At 37.5% G+C, this 16,908-nt stretch overlaps 2 protein-coding genes across 2 annotated transcripts in view; both read left to right on the top strand.

Moving 5' to 3' along the window:
- The window catches only part of LOC119912225 (macrophage mannose receptor 1-like), a 44,570-nt gene extending 32,427 nt beyond the window's left edge, over window positions 1-12,143 (top strand). Inside the window, exons 13-23 of the mRNA XM_038731321.1 lie at window positions 682-939; window positions 1,431-1,688; window positions 5,947-6,090; window positions 6,392-6,619; window positions 6,704-6,803; window positions 7,392-7,627; window positions 9,962-10,222; window positions 10,512-10,769; window positions 11,125-11,130; window positions 11,549-11,628; window positions 11,764-12,143. Coding sequence (XP_038587249.1) covers window positions 682-939; window positions 1,431-1,688; window positions 5,947-6,090; window positions 6,392-6,619; window positions 6,704-6,803; window positions 7,392-7,627; window positions 9,962-10,222; window positions 10,512-10,769; window positions 11,125-11,130; window positions 11,549-11,628; window positions 11,764-11,844 — 1,910 coding nt within the window. The 3' untranslated portion in view covers window positions 11,845-12,143. The remainder of the gene's footprint in view (window positions 1-681; window positions 940-1,430; window positions 1,689-5,946; window positions 6,091-6,391; window positions 6,620-6,703; window positions 6,804-7,391; window positions 7,628-9,961; window positions 10,223-10,511; window positions 10,770-11,124; window positions 11,131-11,548; window positions 11,629-11,763) is intronic.
- The window catches only part of LOC119912224 (macrophage mannose receptor 1-like), a 357,347-nt gene that overhangs the window by 157,922 nt on the left and 182,517 nt on the right, over window positions 1-16,908 (top strand). The window lies entirely within an intron of this gene.

The following is a 16,908-nucleotide window of genomic DNA, read 5'->3' as shown; positions in this document are numbered from 1 at the left end:
ATGCATCTTATTTCTACTCACATACTGTATAAAGATTCATTGTTGCATTAAGGCAATTTAGTTATATACAGTATCTCACAAAAGTGAGTACACCCCTCGCATTTTTGTAAATATTTGATTATATCTTTTCATGTGACATCACTGAAGAAATGGCACTTTGCTACAATGTAAAGTCGTGAGCGTACAGCTTGTATAACAGTGTAAATTTGCAGGCCCCTCAAAATAAGACATCACACAGCCATTAATGTCTAAACCGCTGGCAACAATGAGTACACCCCTAAGTGAAAATGTCCAAGATGGGCCAAAAGTGTCAACATTTTGTGGCCACCATCATTTTCCAGCACTGCCTGTTTTGGCCAACATATTAAACTCCTTTATTTCCCCATAGTTGTCCAACTTTAAGTGCTGTGAATTTTTAATTATAATTGATAATAATTAATAATTATTGTTCATTATATATGTCCTGTGAAACGCACACCGTAATGTGTTTAGGTATAAAATGTGACATTCTTGCTAATTCAAACATGTGTCTTAAATAATTGTATCTCTCATAGCTACTATTAGGTTTTATTAACAAAACATACAAAATGGATGAAACTTAATAGCCAGATGGAGCATGAATAAATATTTAAGCAAACTTGTTTGTTGATAAATTCATTCACTTCTCTTCTTCTGTCTCAGCTCCTCCAAAAACAGAAGACTTTAGATCAATAGGACAAGATGAGACCAGTATCACTCTGCAGTGGAACAAAGTGAACAACAGCTTCAGCTTTATTCTCCAGTTTAATGATGCAGAGATCAACATCACTGCACCAGATGGAGATGGACCAGTAACTTACAGAGTCTCATCTCTCACTGCTGCAACTACATACACATTCACTCTCTTCTCTGTGTTTGAGAACATCAGAAGCAGTGGAGTAAACATTACTGCAGTTACCGGTAATATATGTCACTTTATTTCTATGCTCTGTATCTTTTTAGCGAGCCATCATCTGCTTTTCAGAGCACCAGTGTAAAACTAAGACGTATCTACTGGGTATAATATTCATTAAAGGAATGTGCTACTTAACAACATGCACTTTATTGCATGTTAATTTAACTCAGCAATGTTTTGGCCAACACTGTAAAATATTGTTTACTTTAAGAATATTTACTTTTTTCAACTTTTGGTGCATTGTTATTCTTCATTCATAGTGGAGTAAATCTCTGTTGTGATATTAAGTCTGATGGATATGACTATAGAATGTGACATCTGGATCCAGAAAAAAAACATTCATACTTAGTAATACAAAGAATTGTTTCACTTGCACTGTTCCTGACAGACAGCTTTAGTTTGTATTTATGTGGAGATACAAAATGAACCATCTTTAACTGTCACTTTTACTGTCGTTTGTTAATACATGTTTCACTGCTCTGTTTGTCTTTTTCAGCTCCTCCAAACGCAGAAGACTTCATTTCAATAGGACAAGATGAGACCAGAATCACTCTGCAGTGGAATAAAGTGAACAACAGCTTCAGCTTTATTCTCCAGTTTAATGATGCAGAGATCAACATCACTGCACCAGATGGAGATGGACCAGTAACTTACACAGTCTCATCTCTCACTGCTGGAACTGAATACACATTCACTCTCTACTCTGTGTTTGAGAACGCCAGAAGCAGTGGAGTGAGCATCACTGGAGTCACTAGTAAGTTGTTTGACTTCATTGTATTTAACCAGGTAAAAATGTCTTATGCATATATTTATAACACGATATTATGCATCCATAAGACATTATAACAGTTGTTATAATCACTCACAAACATGCATTAGGCGCTATAGCAAAGTTCAGGATGTATTATGACCTTTCCTGCACACGTCTGCCTGCCTTACAACTTACTAAGTAACTTTATATTTATAATATAAATATATATTGTATTTTCCTCTGCTAACTTTCACCTCACGTTCTCCTCGTTCTGCTGCTCAGAATGTGACGGTGAAAGTTAGCGGAGGAAAATATTTAAGTTACTGCGTAAGTTGTCAGTCAGGCAGACATGTGCAGTGTAGGTCACAGTGTGTCCGTTAAATCTGTTGTTTCCACAACTGCTGGAAAAGTGAAGGCAGTTAGCGCTAGCTAACAGTATTAATATGTAATATATTATACAGGGATAGATATTTTAACACTAAAGCAAACAAAGACATGGTAAATAACTTTAAACATTACTATAAGCTATTATTCCATTTTATATCACTAATTGTAAATGGTGACTAAAGTGTGTTTATAACGAGGCAGAGTTGGTGGTTATAATGTGTTATGGAACATGGTCGGAGATTCTTGCCGCACATTGATATAAACTGGTATTACTATTAGTTATAAAACATTAAATCAAAAGGTCATAATACATTATGAACTTTGCTATAGTGCCTAATGCATGTTTGTAAGAGATTATAACAATTGTTATAATGTCTTATGGACGCATTATATCGTGTTATAAATATATGCATAAGTCATTATAGCAATGACCTTCATAGAAAGTGTTACCGAAAAATGTTCAGATGTAACAAGGAAAAACTACTACTGCTGATAAGTAATATTAATTGTCCAGTTGCTTCCCAAGTTATAAGATGAAAATTTTTAGCAATGACCTTCATAGAAAGTGTTCTTATTCCTCCTTCAAGTAATTAAGTTAACTTGATGTTGTCTTTTCTTCTTTTTTCATGTTGTCGTCTTGTTTTTTTTTCTGAGCACCTCTAAAAGGACAATGTTGACACAACGTGACCTTGTCATTATTTTTACTTATTTATTTTTTTGTATAAATTAAAAATTAGTGCTGGGCAACAATTAAGCATTTTAATCGTGATTAATTGCATGATTTTCTGCGATTAATCACATTGTTATGTGCAAAATTGAATAGTAAATTCTAAAGTGTATTTTAAATTAAATGTACTACTACATACACAAAAGTGCAATAATATGTGGTTTGCAAACTCTTTAAACAAACAAGGTGCTTTTTACTAGCAGTATTCCCTTTACACAGTAGCAATAAAATATTTCTTGTAAATCAACTTAAACATTAATGTAATCAAATCAAATATCAAACCGCTATTTTCCCCCTGCCAGGGCATTACCTTTTATCTAGCTTGTTAAAACAAGTTACCATCAGAGTTCAGACCCATGATCATAACGTCATAACAGGCACCTTCTGAGCAACAGTATCAGCAGAAACATTTTTCTTTTATCAGGGAGCAGCATCAACAGTCTGTGTTCAGTAGCAAGTGTCCCTGTTAGAGTGAGGTGAGGTTGTCGAGCACAAGGCGTAGCAAAAAGCTGTCGCGACAGTTTGCCTCACGTACACACCCGCCAGCTTCCAAAGTTAAATTGTCTTGAACTTTCTATAGGCGACGCGGAGCACAGATCATTGGAAGAGAGACTGATCCTCACTGTTTGTGAGTTTCCAGAATCTATTACTGTTTATTAAATAGGACATCAGCAGGAGGGAATTCGCATGGCAGAGCATCCCCACAAAACTAGATGAAGGCCTATCAGGTAGTTATGTATAATTTTAACTTAAGTTAAACAGGCTACAGTTGGGTAGCGCACAGAAGCCATTGCCATGGTTACTATCCACAGAGCGCCTGCCGTTTACTCGCGGAGCGCTGTCTTACTTCTCCCACACGCTGCATTGAAGCCTCCCTTCGCTGCTTGTTTGGGTGGGTGATTTGCAGGCTGATCAACATCCCACCCCTCCTGTGACCCATGGTTTGACTGTATGTGGATTCACAGCCAGTGAGCAACGGACTTTCATAATCATAATGATAAAAACTGCATTAACGTGAGATAAAATAAATGTCACGTTAATTAATTAATGTGTTAACTCGATAATAACATGTTAACTTGCCCAGCCCTGTTAAAAATGTATATTTAATTGTATGTTCAGTTATGATATATGATGAAATTGACATTTGTCTGTCTGATTTTCCAGAAATATTAACAAATTATCAATTCATCTTAAAATATTCTTCCTTCCATATAAACAATAACCATCTTTCTGAAACATCTGACTCAGTGCTACATATACAGTGAGGAAAATAAGTATTTGAACACCCTGCTATTTTGCAAGTTCTCCCACTTAGAAATCATGGAGGGGTCTGAAATTGTCATCGTAGGTGCATGTCCACTGTGAGAGACATAATCTAAAAAAAAAAAACCCAGAAATCACAATGTATGATTTTTTAATTATTTATTTGTATGATACAGCTGCAAATAAGTATTTGAACACCTGAGAAAATCAATGTTAATATTTGATACAGTAGCCTTTGTTTGCAATTACAGAGGTCAAACGTTTCCTGTAGTTTTTCACCAGGTTTGCACACACTGCAGGAGGGGTTTTGGCCCACTCCTCCACACAGATCTTCTCTAGATCAGTCAGGTTTCTGGGCTGTCGCTGAGAAACACGGAGTTTGAGCGCCCTCCAAAGATTCTCTATTGGGTTTAGGTCTGGAGACTGGCTAGGCCACGCCAGAACCTTGATATGCTTCTTACAGAGCCACTCCTTGGTTATCCTGGCTGTGTGCTTCGGGTCATTGTCATGTTGGAAGACCTGGCCTCGACCCATCTTCAATGCTCTAACTGAGGGAAGGAGGTTGTTCCCCAAAATCTCGCAATACATGGCCCCGGTCATCCTCTCCTTAATACAGTGCAGTCGCCCTGTCCCATGTGCAGAAAAACACCCCCAAAGCATGATGCTACCACCCCCATGCTTCACGGTAGGGATGGTGTTCTTGGGATGGTACTCATCATTCTTCTTCCTCCAAACACGGTTAGTGGAATTATGACCAAAAAGTTCTATTTTGGTCTCATCTGACCACAACTTTCTCCCATGATTCCTCTGGATCATCCAAATGGTCATTGGCAAACTGAAGACGGGCCTTGACATGTGCTGGTTTAAGCAGGGGAACCTTCCGTGCCATGCGTGATTTCAAACCATGACGTCTTAGTGTATTACCAACAGTAACCTTGGAAACGGTGGTCCCAGCTCTTTTCAGGTCATTGACCAGCTCCTCCCGTGTAGTTCTGGGCTGATTTCTCACCTTTCTTAGGATCATTGAGACCCCACGAGGTGAGATCTTGCATGGAGCCCCAGTCCGAGGGAGACTGACAGTCATGTTTAGCTCCTTCCATTTTCTAATGATTGCTCCAACAGTGGACCTTTTTTCACCAAGCTGCTTGGCAATTTCCCCGTAGCCCTTTCCAGCCTTGTGGAGGTGTACAATATTGTCTCTAGTGTCTTTGGACAGCTCTTTGGTCTCGGCCATGTTAGTAGTTGGATTCTTACTGATTGTATGGGGTGGACAGGTGTCTTTATGCAGCTAACGACCTCAAACAGGTGCATCTAATTTAGGATAATAAATGGAGTGCAGGTGGACATTTTGAAGGCAGACTAACAGGTCTTTGAGAGTCAGAATTCTAGATGATAGACACGTGTTCAAATACTTATTTGCAGCTGTATCATACAAATAAATAGTTAAAGAATCATACATTGTGATTTTTTTTATATTATGTCTCTCACAGTGGACATGCACCTACAATGACAATTTCAGACCCCTCCATGATTTTTAAGTGGGAGAACTTAGAAAATAGCAGGGTGTTCAAATACTTATTTTCCTCACTGTACTAAAGTATTTCTGCAACAAACTGAGTTCAACTTAGAGAAAATATATTATATTGTCAGTGATAAATAGTGAATATCAATTTATTGAGGCAGGCTGAAACTTTATCTGACTCAAGCTGACAGACAAAGTGTGAAGGCACTAAAGGTTAAATCCAGCACTGCAAATGTATTGTAAAACTCCACAATAAAGCTGAACCCACCTGATTCACAGTGCCTCTTCATGTTCACAGTAAAAGAGTCTACACGCTTTATAAAAAGTAAGTAATGAAAAAAACTGAATATGCTTTGTTTTAGGAACTCGTCAGTTTTACTTTGAGGCTACGCCACTGAACTGGACTGAAGCTCAGAGCTTCTGCAGACGGGTCTACACTGACCTGGCCACCATAAGAAGTCATGCTGAAGTCTATGCTATACTCAGCACCACACCGAGCTACAGAGGCAAGTTCTCAATATTGGAAACATATACAAAACATAAACATAGTCTATATATACTGATGTTTAATCATATACAAACCAGGTTTTTGATAAAGTTAATGTGATTAGATGAAATAATAAAATATGGTAGGTACATTTATTTGCCAGAAGGCAGCAGGGTGATATGAAAAACAACAAAGGCCCTCAATAAAAAAAAGAGGAGACACATAAATTAAGGGATGTTCAGTTTATTCATCTACATTTTAGGTCAATTCAGCAACTATTTTAATTCCAGCTGTTATATAATGAACATCTGTTTGAACAGGCAAGGCTTGGATAGGCCTCTATGGTGACAACTGGAGATGGTCCCTGAGTGACAGCAGCTTCTATGGTGAAGGAGACACAGGGTTTAGAAACTGGGCTCCTGGACATCCCTACCTTGCTATTGGACAGAACTGTGTGCTGCTCAAAGATTATATATATTTCTATGGCTACAGTGGAAAATGGGTGGACGTTAATTGCAACGACCACTTCAACTTTGTGTGCTACAACGGTGAGTTTTCTTATAGCGTAAGAGTAAACGAGACCTTCTGCATGGCACATTGTCAATAACTTCTCTTCATCAATATATTTCCAGGTTCAGTAAATGGCACGTTATCCTTTGTAAAAGTCGACACACCTTTGAATTGGACTGAAGCTCAGAGATACTGCAGGGAGAATTACGTCGATCTAGCCAGGTACAGTGTGCGCTGATGAAGACTCCAACACATACAATAGTTCAGTACTGAAGCAACAACTACTATCTGTTCTGTTGATTCAGCTTATTTAGTATTGTGACAATTGATTGAATCCTAAATAGATTATAAAATCTGTCCAACTGTTTTATTTGATCCTTTTTGTTATTTGAATCCTTCCCTTCCTGATTGTCTTTATTTAATATTATTATTTATTCATTAATTTGCTTGTAAGATAGATATTTTTCACCCTTTGTGTTATGACTAAGGCACTTGGAGCTGAATACGTAGAATGATGATGATGATGATGATCATTGTGATGATTACGAGTAGTATTACTGATGGAAGTATAGTACAGATAATAGACCTTAATTGTAAGATGATTATGTTGCACTGATTTTAAGATTTTAATTAACAGCTACTATGTCATGTGACCAAATCCTTACATAATCTCATAAACTACAATATTATATTTCCCAACAATCACTAACAATGCACTGCAGTGTTGGACTTTCTTCTTTCTTTTATGTTTACCTTTTCAGTTATACTCAACTCACCCTTGATGTGTATATACTACTGTTTCTCTTGCAGTATACGAAATCGGGCAGAAAATGACATCATCACAAACCTGGCTACTGGGGACTCTGTGTGGATCGGTCTGCACCAGGAACAACTGTGGTCTGATAGGAGCCCCTCTATGTTTCAAAATTGGGCCAATGGGCAACCAGACAGTCCAGAGCAGTGTGTCACCACAGTGTTCAGAAACTCAGGACGGTGGTCAGATGATAACTGCTCCCTCATTTTACCGTTCATCTGTTACTCAACAAGTAATGCATTTTATTTACTCATGTACTGTATAAAGATTCATTGTTGCATTAAGGCAGTTTAAATTATATGTTAGCAATTCGTACCTTTAAGATCAGATTCACACTGAATTTAGATTTATGTACCTGGGCAAGTCTGTTAAAGCAGAAACAAGAATGTTTTGTGTTTTTACTGTTCTTCTGCTAAATGTCATTTATAAAAAATAATGTTTCAAAACAAGAAAAACAACAAATTGAATTTGTTGTACGCCGATAGACAAAACTAAAGGAAGAAAATAGAACGAGGGAGAAAGGCGTTCTGTCCACAGCTATAAGTAGCTGCTGCCATTATTGTGTCACAGTCGGATGCAAAGAACATTGTCCTCTAGTGTAAATCAGCAAAAAGCTTGCAACCACAAACATTTCTACATCTGATTTATTGAAGCTTCTGCCGAAACAGCACAGCAACTTGAATACTGCTCTTATAAACAGGCTACATGTGCAGAAAAACAGACAGCTGTGTAAAAGTCGGGATTTACTTGCTTTATTTTTTTATTTCAGCTGCTGGTGTTAAGAAACGTTAGGCCTATGCTTTGTAAAAACACTCCTTGCTGGGAGACAGAGCTTTGTTTGGTGGTGAAGGGGGGTGGTAGTGAATGCAGTGTTTCCCATAATTAGCCTATAATTTGGACAATTGTAATTGTCCAAATTATTTCAACACTGACCGCCACATATTGATTTTCAAAGTTTTTACTAGGCGTGTTTAAAATCATATTTGATTGAGGAGCATATATATTCGTGCAGCAATTCTTGCTGGCTCTAAAGTTAGCCCACTAATTACAGTTTTCTCAATCGCTTTGGCAAAATAGTTGAATGACTATTAGACTTAAAACTACATCACTATTTGCTATTGTTCACATGACGATAGTCATTTATGACTTCTTTAGCACAAATTGCACTGAGTAAGCCTTGCCGTGTCAGGACCGGGGCCAGAAAGACGCAGACCAGAGTATGAGCAATGAGAGGATTTATTGTACACAAGTGAGAGACAGGTATGGCTTGGGGATGGGTGGTTGTCCCAAGGGGCATGTGGTTCCAGAGCTCAGGGGTTTCCGTGGCACAGGAGGGAATCCAAGTCGTGCATGGGCAGGTATTCTGTGGTCGAGACAGAGAAAGCAAGTTAACACTAACACAAGATGCTGATTAGTTCAGGATAGCCAAACAGGCTGGCGTGTTCATACTATGAGGTACAACAATCTGGTGGAGACTGGAAGGTTGGGCTGGTCTTTTAAAGGTGAGTTGATTGTAGGCAGAGGCACTGGTGTGCTAATTAACTGGATATGCTTCAGGTGAGTAAACTGGAGCTCAGGCAACCACGCCCACCAGCAGCCCCAGAGCATGAGGGAGGAAACAGAACACAGAGACAGACAAAAACCAAAACACACCAAGGGGAAAATTAACTCAAAAACTACAATCACACACATACCAACAGGAAGGTCCGTGTCCGTGATAATACTATAAAAACTTTCCATTTGTTAGCTATTGAATCATATTTCCCTCAAATGTAATTATACACATGTTCATTGTGTAAATCCCTACATGCTAAATAGAGTGACCAACAATCACAATAACTTGTCACACATATATTAGATACATAATAGTTACGTGGTATTGTTGTAAAGTTGTCAGATAGATAGACTTAGGCCAGATGGGGAACAATTCAATTTCCTCACAATTTAGCTCACAGGCGAAACTCATAACCAATCAGTTCTCAAACACATTTATACTGCAAGGATAACACTCAGCTGTGGAATATGGAGCATGCAGGAGACAAACAGCGGCAAAAGTCCATCTAAGGACGGGCATTAGTGTGGGGTGGCATGGTGAGGGGGAGAGGAAGAGGCAGAGTGTGCAAAGAGGATGAGGAAGAGCCAAAATATCTTGAGAGATACAGGCAAGTTACAGACCATGTAATCAACCTTGGCCTGAGTATGACAGAGGTTGATCGGAGAATGCAGCCTAATCTGGGCCGGTCCACAGTGTTGTCAAATAAAAGCTGCCTAAATATGCAAAGTTGCAAATATGCAATGATAAAGGAAGCTTTTGTTTTGCTCTCAATGATTTAGTCATTGATGGCTATATTTACATTTTAAACTTGAGTTAATTCTTTTGATTGAGTCATCACCTTTTGCGGGTCACATGGAGTGGTGTGCTGAATGTACCACGTGACGTTGGGATTGACAATTGTGTTTGTTTCAGTAAATCAAACCAAATCCATTGAGGAAAAATTCCTTTATTTCCCCAGAGTTGTTCCCCTGTTTGTTGATAAATTCATTCCCTTCTCTTCTTCTCTCTCAGCTCCTCCAAACGCAGAAGACTTCAGACCAATAAGACAAGATGAGACCAGTATCACTCTGCAGTGGAATAAAGTGAACAACAGCATCAGCTTTATTCTCCAGTTTAATGGTGCAGAGATCAACATCCCTGCACCAAATAATTATTATGGACCAGTAACTCACACAGTCTCATCTCTCACTGCTGCAACTGAATACACATTCACTCTCTTCTCTGTGTTTGAGAACTTCAGAAGCAGCGGAGTAAACATTACTGCAGTTACCGGTAAAATATTGTTTACTTTAAGAATATTTACTTTTTTAAACTTTTGGTACATTGTGATTCTTCATTTATTGTGGAGTACATCTCTGTTGTGATATAAAGTGTGATGGATATGACTACAGAATGTGACGTCTGGATCCAGAAAAAAACATTCTTAATAATAAAAAGAATATTTTCACTTGCTCTGTTCTTGACAGACAGGATTAGTTTGTATTTATGTAGTGATACATATTTAACTTTAACTTTATCAATTTTACTGACACTGTTTAACTGCTCTATTTGTCTCTCTCAGCTCCTCCAAACGCAAAACAATTCAGATCAATAGGACAAGATGTCACCAGTATCACTCTGCAGTGGAACAAAGTGAACAACAACATCAGCTTTATTCTCCAGTTTAATGATGCAGAGATCAGCATCACTGCACCAGATGGAGATGGACCAGTAACTTACACAGTCTCATCTCTCACTGCTAGAACTAGATACACATTCACTCTCTACTCTGTGTTTGAGAACATCTTAAGCAGTGGAGTGAGCGTTACTGCAGCCACTGGTAAGACTTCATTAATGTGTATTTAACCAGGCATAACATTTAGTTTTTGCAGCTTGGAAAGCTACTGGACATTTAATAGTACTTACTAGCAGTAATAGTATTTTGCTTTTCCACCTGAAAGTTTTTGTTATTCCTTGTTCATGTTAAGTTAACTTGATGTTGTCTTTTCTTCTTTCATTACATAAAGTTACCTTGTCATTTCTTGTCATTATTTTTAATTGATTATTTGCATAAAATAAAAATGTTCCATTGTATTTAAGTTATGATATATCATGCCACTGAAATTCAATCAATTCATTTTCATTTCTCTTTCCTTGTAAACAAACATCTCTGACTCTTTGTCCTACAATCAAAGGCCCTAGTAAGTATTTGCATTTGTTACATTCATTACATGTCTGAGCCTTTGCCTTGAGTGCCCAATTCATAAATGTATTAGCTTGAATGTAATTGATTGTAATCTGCTTTAACTGTTGCTAAAACAGAAACGAGTCTGTTCTTCCTAATATTTATATAAAACCAGAGAATAAATTATTGAAAAACCCTACTTTACAGTTCTATAAATACATACAATTTAAATGTGATTTTACAAGTTTTCACAATAGTATTGTGTGCAAAAATTACATGTGAGACTTTTTTGTGTTTTGTCAATTTGTATATCATATGATAACTAAATTTATAAGGTCATGCAAAGTTATTATTTATGGTTATTTTACTGCAAGTGATGTTGAATACTTTATATTATGTGTATTATTTTATTACAAATATATTTATGTTAACAGATTATGTTCTTGCCATGAACGTGGAATTGGAGTCGTTTTCTCAGCTGTCGGACTCGGAACTGCAGAGTGCACTAACTGCTGTTAGTTTGTTTGTTTTTCATTGTCATGACTACTTTGTATTCACTTTTAATTCAAATGATCAACTAATTATTTTATTCGGTATTAACATTATTTTTTTTTCTGTTGTGGGTGTGTGTGGCTTTTTTTAAATCTAGCTCTTCAACCAATACAGACTGTCACCAGAGTTATCTATGAAAGTGTTGAGACGTGAGCTCAGAAACGACAAGATGAACTGAAGAAGAATGGATCTGCAATGCAACATTTTGGAACTTTTTTTCACGTTAATTAGAATTTTCACAATTTGATTTGCTTTCCTTGAAGCAAATGAAAAAAACTTATTGATAGGAAAGATTTCTCATCAGCTTCCAGTGAAATGTAGTTTGACCTCAATATTCTGCTTACTTATACTAGTACTACTTAATACTTCTAGTGCTATGAGGATCTCTTTGTTGTATGTATTGCTTAAAGATTCCCTCCAGAAATGTTTTAGACATAAACATATAAAAAGACATATAAAAACATTCTTCCAACTTGTGAGATGTGTGAATTTCTGATGTTTTCCCTCCTAATACAGTTCAGTTACATTGTAAAAAATCTACTCCTTCTCCCATGATAAAAAGTTCAGAAGCTGTGAATATGCAGATGTTTTTCATTCGGAAAATTTAACTACTGGACAGGGGCAGCGCGGTGGCACAGTGGTTAGCACTGTGGCCTCACAGCAAGAAGGCCGTACCCTGGTTGCCCTGGCCTTTCTGTGTGGAGTTTGTTTGTTCTCCCAGTGTCTGTGTTGGTTCTCTCCGGGTGCTCCGGATTCCTCCCACCATCCAAGGACATGCAGGCTAGGTTAATTGGTGTCTCTAAAATTGTCCTTGGGTGTGAATGTGAGTGGATGTTTGTCTATGCGTTGCCCTGACATTTCTCTGTGTCAGAGGTTTTCAGCTCTGAGTTCTGCTCCACCTGCCAAAGCCTGCTCTGACATCACAGTCCATTCAGAAACATGTTTGGGGACTGTCAGGAGGGCGGTGGCCGACATTGATTGTTTGAATTGATTGAACTTCTTTATTGATTGTAAATATAAAAGTGGCGTAATCATGGTGACATAATCCATTGGTTTGTAGACTGCCATTTTGAAACCTCAAATCAACATGCATCTGTAATTTCCATCAACCCAGGATGCTGATTTTGGCTAGCTAAAACCAGGCTTCAAACAAAACATACTTACAGTAAAAAATGATCATCCGACTCCTAATAAGCCTTTTCAAAAGCACTGATTAAATTTACACTGTGCAGCGAATACGAGTCACTCTGGTCTGTTGAACAGTTTGCCATGCTAGCGCCTATTGTCCCCTAAATGGGACCATAATTTACTAAATGAACATCGTGTTGTATTGAAGAACTTAAAACTAGCAACTGAGACTCATTATTATATTATAAACTCATAAGTGTCATAAAGTGTTTACTGAGGCAATAAATCAGCTGGGAAGTGGATTAATTATCATATACAGTCTATGGTAATTATGCCATTATTTCTAATGGAACCAGACTTCTTGTTTCAAACACAAGAGTCACCCCCTGCTGGCTGTTAGTAAGAATGCAGGTTTAAGGCACTGAAGGATGGCTTTATCCATGAGAGCAGGAGGTTGCAGCTTGGTCCAGGGAAAACAGAGAGGTCTGCAGCAGAACTGCTGTTTTGTTGACAAGTTGACATGACATCATGGGTCAGGTCTCACGGACCAATAGTAGGTAAAAGTAGAGTTCAATGTCTCAGTGGTTTAGGACACACAAATTAACAAATTAATCTGTGAAGTCTGTGATTGAGAATGTGTTGGTTGTGTGAGCCCAAGTTTAAGACCTCTTGTTAATAAAAAATCCCTTTGTGCAGTTACTTGAATGCAAATGCAGTCACCACAGATAGTCTGATAAGAAGTGAAGAAGACGTCCCCAAATGGCACTTTGTTAACAACACAAGCCACTCTGTGTTCGACTTAGTTCAGATTTATATCTGTGAACTGACGTGTGGTTTCTGCAATATAATAAAAAGAAATATCAAGAATTAATTATTTTACCAATTGTGCAATTTCCCACCATTCCACCTACATAAAGCTACTATTTAACTACACTAAACAGAAAATATAAATTTAACTGAAATATAATATCAAAACAATAACAATGAGCAAACAAAGTGCTTACTCAATTATGAAAGCAAAATTACTGCACTAAAGCCTTTTGACTGTATGAAGTGAACCACACATACATTGAATAAAATAAATAAATGAGGACTGTTCACAAAATAAATTAACTTAACAAAGCCTGGATTTAACAGGCATTAAATCAGAACAGTAATATCTGCAAACCACTCAACTCAAGTTATTATCAGGACTTACAGACACACAGAATCTGTCAGTACACAAAAAGTCTCTTAAACAAGAAATCCAGGATTGAATAATCGAAAAGGAGATCAAATATATCCTGGCAAGGAGGCAACTGACATGAGCAACACTTTCTTTGCTGATTGGCCAAGGCCTTAATTGGTACTTAACACTACATGGTGGTGCAGAAAGGCGCTCAAGGCTCTAATGCTGACTTTTTAAACAAAGTCCCAGTGGTCCCAACAGTAGGATACTTGGGTACTTTCAGGTCGGCTGAGTCAGTGAACTCTTTTAAGTCCCTTCTTAAAACATACTTTTATAGGAGAGCTTTTCCCGATCTTATTTGACTTTATTTTATCCCTTTTATTTTATTGTATTTTACTAATTTTATATTAAATTTTCATGCTCTTATCTTTTTTTGTATTATTCTTTACACTTGTTAAAGCACTTTGTAACTTGTTTTTGAAAAGTGCTCTACAAATAAGGATTATTATTATTACTTTCCAGATGGGAAGGTATGTTTACCTGAAAGAAAAGCAGGATGTGCTGACAAAATGTACCAATATACTTGTAAAACCTTCTCTAAACAAATCAAAACAAAAGGTAAAAAAACGAAGCATACAGTAGGATTAACGATTGTGGCATGTATTTAGAATTTCACAAGAAGCATCAAGCAGTACTTATATGCTTTAACCTATCAGTACTTTCCTAAGTAGAGAACATTTAGGAAGGAGCATGAGCCATCATCATTGTAAAGATTTCTCCCCTTGGGAAGCTCATGCAAGCTACATATCTTTGACTTGTGTAATGTAAAACCTCTTGACTGACCATGCTCCTAGATTTAGAAAAAAAAATCTATCCATCTATATGTTTGTGTTTATCTGTCTCTGTGAGTGAATCAGTGAAGACCAGCTTGCTGTCAGAGGAGTGCTTCAGCAAACTGGCCACCAGGGGGCGATCAAGATCTTTCAGCTGTACTTGCTGCCAAGTTGTCCATCTTTATATACAGTGTTGAGTAATATACAGAGAAGAGACTCAGTATTATTCTGGTTTTATTTACTTATCATGCAGCTGCCGTGATGGTTACAGTTTCAAAGTGAGCATAGAGCTAGTGTAAAGGTTACAGACAATGTTAGACATTGAATGAAGCATTACTAAATCCACAAAAACATGAGTCTGCTTCAAATGTCTATCTTCATTGCATTGCTAACTAATAGTAACACACACTTCATTAAACTTGACAGAAACAAAATAAAACTCACCAAAAACGTCTTGGTTTCTCTTTCCACTGTTGGTCAAATTAACCCTTAATACACTGAGTTAGATGTGAAACTATTCTGGCTCTTTAGTTGCTGGTACTACTTATGATACTCTGTTAGCTCGCTGAACGAGAGTCTGTTGCTGTTAACCTATATGTTGGCATTAATCTGTGTAGTAGTTTCTTTTAATTGTTAGAACTACCAGAAGTGATAGCTAAACAGAATTGTCCAGTCAACATAATTATGAGTTAGAAATGCTTTGATGAGGATTTCCTTGCTGTACATATTCTGTGTTCACATGAGTTCTCAAAGCAGAGAAGCAGTGACTGATTTTATGGCTTTCAAGCAGAGTGAATTTCAACTTTGCTGCATAAACTTGTTGGTTCAGCGCACGTTTTACATAAGAGCACGTAAGCAGGTCAGATAACATTAATAAAGAGATTAAGGTACATGTAGATCTGTTGACACTATATTTTTTGTGAGCATTAGGATGGAGGGTGGTTTGTTGCCTTCACAGATCATTGTGCAGTCAGGTGATTTAACCCCTCAGGATCCCTAGTAGCCTATCATAATGACCTGTACTGCATCCAACCACCAGGGGACCGTTTAGATGTTTTGGCTTCACTTTTGGGGAGCTGTCAAGTAGTTAATCTTTATATACACTATGGTTTCACCTCAAACAGTGTAGTATTTACTTCTCATGCAGCCACCTTGATGGGTACAGTATCAAATTTAACGTAGGCCTATAGTGTAAAGATATGTTCACAGTTACAGACAATGTTAGACACCATAATCCATATGTCACATGGGACATCAAATGACAAGACTATCTATAATTGCCTTGTTAACTGATAGTAAAACATACTTCAGTCATACTCAGAAACAAAATAAAACTTGCCAAAATTGTTTTTGTTAGTCTGTCTACTGTCCAATTCTGGTTTGGTCAAATAAACCCTTAATTCACAGAGTTAGTTTTAAAACTATTCTGACTCTACAGCTGTTTCTCCCCACTGCCTCTCTGCCATTGCTTGCTTCTTTGCGATACTGTTTTAGCTCACTGACACTGAACGTGAGTCTGTTGCTGTAAAGTAGGAGGTTCAAAAGGTACATTTTCTATTATAATTGGAGCATAGGCCAGAATTCATAGAAGTAAGCCAGGAAACTTCTGTGAACACCATTTTTCTTTCTTCGAACTTTGAGGTTGCATCTGTCGACATAATCAGGGAAAAAACACACATAGGTTGTTCAATCTCAAATAAAAAAAACCATAAGATTAGAAACTAAACTCACATGTCCATCTCAAGGAAATAAGGAACAATACACACCTAAACTATGTTTTCATAACCATGGACACAGAGTCCAAAACTAAAGAGTGAAATTAAAATTCTCTTACTGGAACTGCCACCTCATGTGAAAGTGAAAGAATGAGTGAAAGGGAGGGCAATTCTTATTCAAAGTGTGGACAGGTGAACTCAATCAGGTAACTGAGGAAGAGCCAATCAGTGATGAGAAAAGAAAGGAAAGGAACTGAATAAAATAGAAATAAATTGGGGATCTTTTGCCGCATTCCAGACTGCTCAGAACTGTGAAATGTCCGAGTTGAAATATCCGACTTTCAACCTCAAAGCGTTTCAGGTGCAAGGTGTTGCCTGATGCCAAAGTGAATGAAATA

The sequence above is a fragment of the Micropterus salmoides genome, unplaced genomic scaffold (genome assembly GCF_014851395.1).
Source record: "Micropterus salmoides isolate LMB-PRFRI ecotype aquatic unplaced genomic scaffold, ASM1485139v1 Ms_hic_scaffold_2, whole genome shotgun sequence".
Classification (NCBI taxonomy): domain Eukaryota; kingdom Metazoa; phylum Chordata; class Actinopteri; order Centrarchiformes; family Centrarchidae; genus Micropterus; species Micropterus salmoides.
The sequence above is the reverse complement of the archived record's forward strand: the minus strand, read 5'-3'. Positions and strand labels throughout refer to the sequence as shown.